Raw genomic sequence first — 9,662 nt, 5'->3', positions numbered from 1 at the left:
GCTTTTAAAATACAACACATTGTTAAAGATGAAACCAGTGGTTTCCAACCTTTTTGTCTTTTGACGTCTTACAAAAAGCAGTGTGTAGTCGGGGTCACATTTCACATGTCTATGAGTTGTTAACAGCTCCACCAAATAGTGATTTTTCCCTCTAAACTTCTCACATGCTTTCATTTCAATAAATGTTCAAATGATCCAATATTTCAGCAAAAATCAAAGATTAGAGAAAAAGTCCAAAAACTGAAAACAGATTTGTGTATCAGAACTTTGTTTTTTCTTCTTTCCTCTCCCATTAATCATCTCACGACCCCTCAGATTTATCTGCTGACCCTTTGGAGGGGCCCGACCCCTAGGTTGGGAACCACTGGACTAAACTAGCTAACTGTATATAAAGTAGTGTAAACTAGCTCCACCTCCAGCAGCTACAACAGTAACATGCTGCTCTAACACTGATGCTTCACTATTAATAATCTAATGATGTCATATATAATAATATATCAGTCAGAGGGACCAAACCACTACTTTTACTGCAATACTTTAACTACATCAAGCTCATAATACTTATGTACTTTTACTGCGATACTTTAACTACATCAAGCTCATAATACTTATGTACTTTTACTGTTGTAGGATATTTCAATCAGGACTTTTACTTGTATATTTGGTATTTCTTCTGTAGTAAATGATCTGAATACTTCTTCCACTACTGTTGGTTTATTTTCCGTGCCCTCTTTGACGTCACTACAGAGTCCCCGCGTCACGCCGTGACCGTCTTCTATTGGCTGTTGCTGCTGTCAATCACCGGTGAGGCGGGAACAGGGACATTCCTGCTGCTGATGGAAAAAAAGAGAAAGTTTTCAAAATGGCGGCGTAAACCTCTGTCCGCTGGAAAACAATAGAAGCAGAATAGAAGTAGAATAGAAGCAGAATAGAGGCTTAGAGTTAGCCCTGTTCTTCGCTCTGGAGCTCACATATCCCGGCTCGGGCTCGGCCGGGAGGAGGAGGGTTATCCGCGCCGACAGCTCGGGAGAGATTAAAGTAAAACATGATTTATTTACGAGCTGCCGTTAGCGCGTCCGAGCGTTAGCAGCTAACGGCTAACGGCTACAGGCAGGCGGAGGATCAGCTGTTTGCTGGACAGCGGACAGCAACACATTCACAGTAAGTGAATTTAATACATAACGAAGCGTCTCTTGTCTGGAAAAGTCTTGTTGTTTATTTTCTCATTTGCTAGATTTAAAAAGTCAGTTTATCAGCTGCCAAGTTTGTGAATAAGCCAGCGGCTAGCTCCCTGCTCGCTAACCAAAGCTAACCACTAACTAATACTCGAACAAAAATAAAAGTTTCAAACAACTTTCAGAGCCATTATGATGCTCTCATGTGTGAAAACTGTGTTGTTAACAAGTGAGCTGGAGGTGAAGTCAAAATAATCATAAAATAATGCATTCTTTGTGTAGTTTCGGGTAGTTTTTAAGGAATTTTCGACGCTCCAACTTTGATTTTGTGAGTGCAGGAATGTGCTAACTTATCCGTCTGGGAGTTCGTCTGAAAGCCAGACAGCAGACTTTCAGTAACTGGGAGGGAAATGTGGAGTAAATCATCTAATAATTTGTATAAAAATTAGCAGGTTTTGTGGGATAAATCGGGGGTTTTGTGTGTTTGATTTGGGGTGAAACTCAGGCGGAATGCGGCTCTCAGTTCACACAGCAAGTTAAACGAGCTGTTGTATTTATTGTGATTAATTGCATAAACTTTTAAGTGAACAAAATCAGGAGGCTGAATGAAAATGCACCCAAAAACCTTAATTTTCCTCTCCGGCAGTGAGTGCCGCTGTGACTGAAGGCCATTAGCAAGACAAAGGTCGCCTCCATGGAGCCAGCAGAGTCTTTGTAGAGGGCGAGGGGGGGTGAAAAACAGCCAAATTCAGCATTTTATGGACGAAACCTGAGCCGGGAGTTTACTACAAGTCTTTATTGATGATGGCGGATTTTGTTACACCGCGACACAGCGCGGTGATGGAGAGGCTCCGCCGGAGGATCGAGCTCTTCCGGCAGCATCACAACAGCTGCGAGAGCCGCTACGAGGGCGCGACGCTGGAGCGGCTGGAGCTGGAGCGGCAGCAGACCTTCGCCCTGCACCAGCGCTGCCTGCAGGCCAAAGCCAAGCGGTCCAACAAGCACCGGCAGCCCCAGCCCAGCAGCGACCAGGCCGGACAGAGAGCGCAGAGCGGCGGCGGCGGCGGGGGCGGCAGCAGCAGCGCGGAGCTGGGGGACAGCGGAGGGACGGCGGCGGAGCAGAGCCGGAACAGCACCCTGATAGCGGTGAGTGAGCACTGAGACACACACTTGGGCACACTGGGACACACACCACAGACTGGTGTAGTATGAATTAAACACCAGAGATGAAAGGCTTTAGGCGGTACTCAGAATGACACATTATTGGCACCGACTGGACTCATGTTGCTTTGAACTGGTTGTGGACCAGTAGCGGGAATCACAGGATAAGTTGCAGTGCATTATTGTCTCTAAAGATATCTACATTAGAGCTGCAATGATTAGTCGAGTCATTAAGTAGAAAATTGATTAGCAGCTACTCTGTTAATCGGTTAACCATCAAGTCAGTTTTTCCAAGCAAGAATGCCAAACATCTGATGGCTTCAAATGTGAAAATGTGCTGTTTTTCAGCGTCTTACATGATAATAAGTTGGTTCTTTTTGAGTCAGACGCAACAAGAGATGTGATGACAACAGCTCAGGCTGTGGGAAACAGATCAAACGATGAATCGTGAAAATTAACCATTAGTCAGAGCACTAATCTTTATACTAGTAACTGTCTGATTTGAAGTATGGAAGGAGTGACGTAGTTGTGGACAATATGAGCAACGTCCAACCAGCACAGGAGTCTCAAAGTGTCCAGATCTGGCTTATAATTATGACCCTCCACTTGTTTATTATGCATTGTTTTCTTTTAATATTCCAAAATAAAAGCATAAATCGATCCACAAAGTTGTAAGAAAAAGTGCAAAAAAACATGTCAGGTTGCTCTTAACTGTGCAGCTCGTCAACACAAACACATCAGCTGTGACCCACAGCGCAGCAGACAGCTGACATCTAAACATCTAAAAGCACAGACACTTTCCAGAGATGGTGGATGGATTATTATTGTTTGGAGCTTAATGTAACTGCAAGGAAGGAAGCTGCCGCCGTCGTCCTCCAGCAGCAGCACGATCTCAGGTGGCGTTAAGTTAATCCACCAAACACGCAGAGCAGACTGACAGCACGAGGAGGCTGAAATCAATAAAAAAAATCAAATCTTTTTTCTCTCTGCTGAGTGTTTGGACGGCCCCCGGCCAGGAGAGACAAACATGTTCAGGTAGTCTGAGTGTGAGACCTCTGAACTAGAAATAAACTGGTTCACACTCAGTTAAAAACCGTCTATTTTAAGATCTCATCTGCTCTTTTATTTACACTGCAGAACGAGCTTTTCAGCAAATACACTTATAGCAGGATTCTTGAGTTTAAGTCACTTGTCGTGTGTAGACACCTGCTGTGTGGGTTTGTGATATTAAGTTTAGTAACATGATAAAAAGTTAAACTGATGCACGACTGTAAGTCCAGGTGTTTATTAAAACATGAGAACAGGAGTCTTAATGTCTCTGTGATGATTCGCTTCACTCACATTTAGTTTCATTCAGCTGCTATCAGGATTTAATATTTTGTACTTTTTTTTTTTTAAACACAAGTGTTGTTAAAATAATCAATTACTTCCTCTGTGTTCATTTAAAAAAAAATACCCAGAATTACCCAGAACATGATGTGTTGGTCAGCCGGTGAAACAGTTTCCCTCTAAAACGCTGCTGACTGCGTGTTGATGCTCTCTCTTACAGCTGCATGTTTCGAAGTAGCTGAATCTCTGACTCTTGTATCAGTTTATATTTATATATTTCACACCCCTGATGAGAACTGTGAACCACGATATCTCTGAGAAGTTGTTTAAGTTGAATTATTGACCGGTTCTCTGAGACGGTCGTCTGAAAATAAATCATATTTGTTTAAAACTATGCAAAGAAATCTCGTTCTGTCAATCTTGAGCTGTTAATAAAGATTATAGAATTTGACAAACTTATCATCCTCATACTTATCATACTAATCAATTATTAATCATTTTTCTTTGAAGAATTCCTCAAAACAAAATTAATTGATTATTAAAATAGTAGCGATTCATTTTCTTTTGATCGGCTAAACGTTGCGGCTCTACTCATGTCCATGTCTGGGTTGTTTCCATGGCAACAGATGCACAAAGATCAGCAGGGCCAGAATGACATAATGTGACCTGATGACTGACAGCGAGACGAGCTGCAGTCTGAGTGTCTGTTGTCAGACGTGCGTCACTGACATCAAAGCCGATCACCCTGATTGATCACTTTGTCTGTGCCGAAGCTGCTGATCGGTTGAATCCTGCAGCAGGTCTGAGATGATGTCATTAACTTATCGTACCATATATGGACACGACCTCCGTCACTTTTGCTGACCTCGTTATTGCTCATCATGTTTACGCGTGTGTGTGTGTTTACATGAGAGACGTGTGTAGTGAGTGTGTGGTCGAGAGAGAGAGAGAGAGTGTGGCGGTCAGGCCGGCGGTGGCGGCGGAGCGGAGAGTAACCGTGATGAAGTTAGCAGGACGCAGAGCAGCTGTTTGTCAGTGAATAAAAAGTAAAGAAAAGTTCTCACTTCCTGCTTTCCACCTGCTGATTAAAGTGACCCGGCTCACTTAAGGTGGACTGACCTTTTAAGGTGGACCAGCTGTTCTCGTCTCGGCTTCTCCTGAACAGAGAAGGAAGGAACATCTGGCTGCTGAGTCTCTCCTCAGTTTTGCTGCTGTGGTTGTTGTAAATCTAGTAAATATGGTCTTTAAACTGGTGTTAGCATGTTAACTGCAACTGTTGCATAAAATGGTCTTAAAACAGCGATAATATTCTTTTATTTGTAATTATTTCTGGGATAATATATAATCAACAAAAGTAGTTGTAGTGACAGGCCTGCAGGCTGGAAACACATGACTCCACTCTGCTGAAACCACTGCTGCGTGTGTGTGTGTGTGTGCGCGCGCGCATGCGTGTGGAGCCTCAGTGATTGACAGAGGAAGTGTTGTTTTGTGGCTGTGCTGTCTGATCACATGACCACACACACACACACACACACACAGAGTCTCGGTTGAATTTTGTCAACATGAAACAAAAACCACTGACAGTAAATTATTTAATCATCAGTTAAATCGTTGAGAGTCGTTTTCAGGCTGAAATATCAAACACTGTTTTTATTTTCTCCTGTAAATTTATTATCTTTGAGTTTTGGACTGTTTAGTCGGATAAAACCAGACATAATTATAATGTGCTTTTTATTATCATTTTCTGATATTTTTATAGACAAAATGATGAATCAGTAATATAAATAATCATCCTAATTGCAGTGCTGGAGCTGAAACAATTAATCAATGAACCAATTTACAGAAAATGAAGTCAGTTGATCATTGAACTGATTTATTGATAAAAAGACAAAGTGCAGGTTTCATCATTCAGACTCTCGTTATAAACTCAACAATGAATCATTTGAAAAACAATTTAATGATCAAACAGTAATGAAAATCATCATCATCTGTAGCTCAACATGCTTCAGTGTGAACTTAAAGGTGAACAGATCACCACCAAAACTCCAACCGCAGGATTTAATTCATTACCAACACTTTTGAAACTGAATCTTTTAACAAGTAAAAACATCAAATATTAATTTATCTTCTTCAATCTGAGGTTTCTTTTCTCTGATATTATTTTAGACTGTTTGTTGTGACTCTGGGAAACTAAAATGGACATTTTTTTAGAATTTTCTGGCATTTTTTATAGAATAAACAATCAATTAATCCGAAAATGATTGATAGATTAATTGATAATGAAAATAATGGTAAGTTAGCAGCACAGGACTGAAAGCTGCCGTCACTCCTAAACTGATTGACAGGAAATAACAACAACTAATTGTTAAAATACCAGTTTGTCAGTTTGTGTGTTAGTTTTGTCCTCCGCTGTGTTCCAGTTTCTGTTTGAATCCAGCAGAGTCTAAAGTCTAAAGATTGATCAGGTTTTCACCTGCAGCTCACCACAACAAACAGGCTTCAGATCTGCATCCAAACTTAGAATAATAACTAATAAAACTGCATAAATCAATGTTGATCAATCTGGTGATTAATCAGAAGTCGTGACCTCAAACTGACGTGATTAGAAATTCACCCTGATTCTAGAGTGACACCGGTTCAGGGTTTAACCAGAACTAACGGGCTTTAACCAGGACCGTGTCAGCTGACTTCAGGCAGTTTCACAAACCACTGAGGGTTTCACATTTGGAGAAAATATCAAATAATCCAATCAATCAGAAATCAATAATCAACAGCCTCTGTGCTGAAACGTGAGTCGACCTCTGTGTCGTTGCCATGGAAACTCTTGATGCGATGCCAGTTCCTGGTCTCTTCAGGGTTTTTTCGGTGCCTACCATCAGGCCTGAAACAAATTCTAGGGGAAACACTGACCGCTGATGCAGTTCACTGATTCGTCCTCTCGTACACGTTTGATCTGTCGTGTGAATATAAGTGATACCAGTCGTCTCGGACCAGACAGTTGTATCACAGACTGACAGCATGTTCCTGCTACGCTGGGTAAGTTCCTCTGTTTCAGCCTCCAGAGTAGAAATGTTAAAACTCCGGCTCTGTGTTCCAGCGTGTACACTGGAAACCAGTAAATAATGTAAGCTGGTTTTGATGTAAACGAGTCGAGCTGCAGCGATCAGTCGATCAACTGAAAATGAATCGATACTCAAATGAGTAGAAATAACAAACTAACTGGTTTCAGCTTCTCAGATGTGAAGATTTGAAGCTTTTTTTTTTGTGTCATACATGACAGTTAACTGTTTATCTCTGGATTCTGGACTCCTGATTGGACAAAAAAAAGACATTTAAAGACGTCACCTTGGGTTCTTTATTTTCAGAAATTTTATAGACAAAACGATTGAGTAAATAATGAAGTTGCAGCCCGATAGATGAGAAAAACAACTGTGAATTTGGCTGCATTTAAACTCATTACAGGAGCAGGAGACTGACTGACACTCTCACTTATTTGAAATGTCAATACAACACAGCTGTCATCATTAATTATGCATTTGCTGATTGCGTTGGATGATGGATAGTCATTTGCCGACTGAAACAGGGTGAAGAGTGTTTTGCTGCTAAAAACAAACTCAGTGGTTTCCACACAGACACATTGTTTTAGGAACTAGGAACAAGCAGAGAGATAAGTGTGTTTGTTTCTGAGTGTGAAGCTTCTCTCAGCGAGGACAGACTGACAAACACGAGCTCGGAGTCCTGAGAGGTGATTCAGTTTGAACAGAAACCCCCCACCGCCTCCTCCCAGCTGAGTCATCACTGTGTGTGTCACCGTGTTTGTCCTGAATACTGTCAGGAAACGCCTCGCCGCTCTCTGTTCACAGCAGCCTCTGTGTTGTAGCTGGAAAACACGGAGACGACTCACCTCCGCCGCCATTGGTTCGTGTCAGTAGTGATGTCACCGGTAGAGGTCTCAGGGTCTGGATGTCAATATGTCCAAAACCTCGAGTGGCTCTGAGAGTACGTTATCAGCTGTGATCATGTGGTTTGTGACGATCACTGTGGGGGAAAAGGTGTGTCAGAGATGAGAGGAGAATGTCAACTGTGAAAACCAACCGGCCAATCAGCTGTTTGCTTTTCAAACAGTTGACAAGATGAGAAAAAAAGTTCTGACGCCAAACTTATTTCAGAAAACCAGTCGTTTACTAGATTTATGCTGTAAAATGAATTTTGAATTTTTGGAATTTGACTCACAGATATGAAATTTATTATAAATGTATAAAATAAAATGCAGAGTAAATAGTTTAGAACATTTTACTTTTTGTCTGTGTGCAGATTATCTGCAGGCCTTAAAGTCTTGAGTTTCTTTCTCAAAAGTCTTCAATGTTTTTTGTAGCCTGTCTTAGGCAGTAATGTTAGTTATTTTTTATCAGATTTTAGCAAAACCTGTCTGGGAAATCCCCAGTTCTGTTATTCTGACCTCTGACCTCTGAAGTTATTTAAAAATGATTTAAAACCTTGTTACTGCTGAATGTTAGTGATGTTTGTTCATATCAGTATCATCATCCTCAGTGTCCTAAAGTAGATTATAGGTTATATTTTCATTGATTAATTGATCCATCCGTTCATTTATTGTTTTTCTGCTGCTCATCCACATCCAGGTCAGCATTAATGAGTAATCAGTCATATTATTGGGAATGATTGTTGATTGTTTGAATAAACTGACTGTAACTTCACATTGTACATGAAGGTGTTAAAGTGATTCTGTGTGGTATTAAAACCAGCAGCTGTGAACTTTCTGTAGAATTTAAACAAGAGCTTCAGTTAGAAAAGTGTCTGTTGGATGAAACCAGTTCAGACAGAAGCAGAAAGATAAAGAGAAACCAGCAGACCTGCAGCCGCCTGACACACCGTTATTATATCTGTGGGTGTCGGGTCTGTAATGTTCGGGTCTGTGGGTGTCGGGTCTGTTATGGTCGGGTCTGTAATGTTCGGGTCTGTTATGGTCGGGTCTGTGGGTGTCGGGTCTGTGGGTGTCGGGTCTGTAACGTTCGGGTCTGTAACGTTCGGGTCTGTTAAGGTCGGGTCTGTTGTGTTGTGTTCACAACAAACATCACTAACATCCAGCAGGAACAAGGTTTTAAATCATTTTAAATAACTTGTTGACCTCTGACCTCACCCACGAGACCAGTCGTCTTATTTGTTGAAGAAAGTGAGAAACCTTTAACGCCAGAGTGAAGCTGTTCACACACTGAAAGCTTTTGTTATGGCTGAATCAACCAAGTCTGCATATTTCACATTACAAGAGAGCATTTAAATAAATAAAGGCTGCTGAATATCTTCACAATGACTCACCCTGGAATGTTTGGATCCAATTGTGCCACAAAAATCTAAAATATCTACAGTGTTTGTTTCAGGTTATCATAGTTTAATTACATGCTGTTTGCATCAGTACCGACTCATTTTACACACGTTTCCTTTGTTGATATCACCACTGATATCACTCATATTACTGATATCACAGATATCAGTGGTAACAGTAGTAGTATTAGTAATATTAGTTAGAGTAGTAGTATTAGTAGTATTAGTTAGAGTAGTAACAGTAGTAGTATTAGAGTAGTAACAGTTGTTCCATTAGTAGTATTAGTAGTAACAGTAGTAGTATTAGAGTAGTAACAGTTGTAGTATTAGTAGTATTAGTTATAGAAGTAACAGTATTAGTAGTATTAGTTAGAATAGTAACAGTAGTAGTATTAGTAGTACTAGTTATAGTAGTAGTAGTAGTAGTAGTATTAGTAGTAACAGTGGTAGTAACAGTAGTAGCAGTGGTACTATCTGTTGTCAGTGTTACCCAGAATGCCTCTGGCTTTGTAGGAACCCCCTCCTTCGCCAGGTGTGTATCCGTGGTAACGGGGAGGAGGGGGCGGAGTCAGACCAGTATTTCAGGTTCCTCGGGGCAGAGACACAGCTCTGTGTTTACCTGAAGATGCCTTCAGCATCCTTCAGTCCTGCTCACCC

General features: G+C 41.1%; 1 protein-coding gene across 4 annotated transcripts in view; it reads left to right on the top strand.

Moving 5' to 3' along the window:
- Positions 1–752: 752 nt before the first annotated feature.
- The window catches only part of maml1 (mastermind-like transcriptional coactivator 1), a 28,247-nt gene continuing 19,337 nt past the window's right edge, over positions 753–9,662 (top strand). For 3 of the 4 annotated variants that reach the window (XR_006405236.1, XR_006405235.1, XM_044363176.1), the window contains exons 1-2: positions 754–1,161; positions 1,822–2,321. Coding sequence is in view for 2 of the 4 variants with exons in the window: in XM_044363176.1 (XP_044219111.1) it covers positions 1,977–2,321 (345 nt within the window). In the remaining 2 variants the exon portion in view is untranslated. Of the gene's footprint in view, positions 1,162–1,821; positions 2,322–9,662 lie in introns of all 4 variants that reach the window. The other variant, XM_044363177.1, reaches the window with a different exon arrangement.

Source organism: Thunnus albacares, chromosome 10, assembly GCF_914725855.1.
Source record: "Thunnus albacares chromosome 10, fThuAlb1.1, whole genome shotgun sequence".
NCBI lineage: Eukaryota > Metazoa > Chordata > Actinopteri > Scombriformes > Scombridae > Thunnus > Thunnus albacares.
The sequence above is the reverse complement of the archived record's forward strand: the minus strand, read 5'-3'. Positions and strand labels throughout refer to the sequence as shown.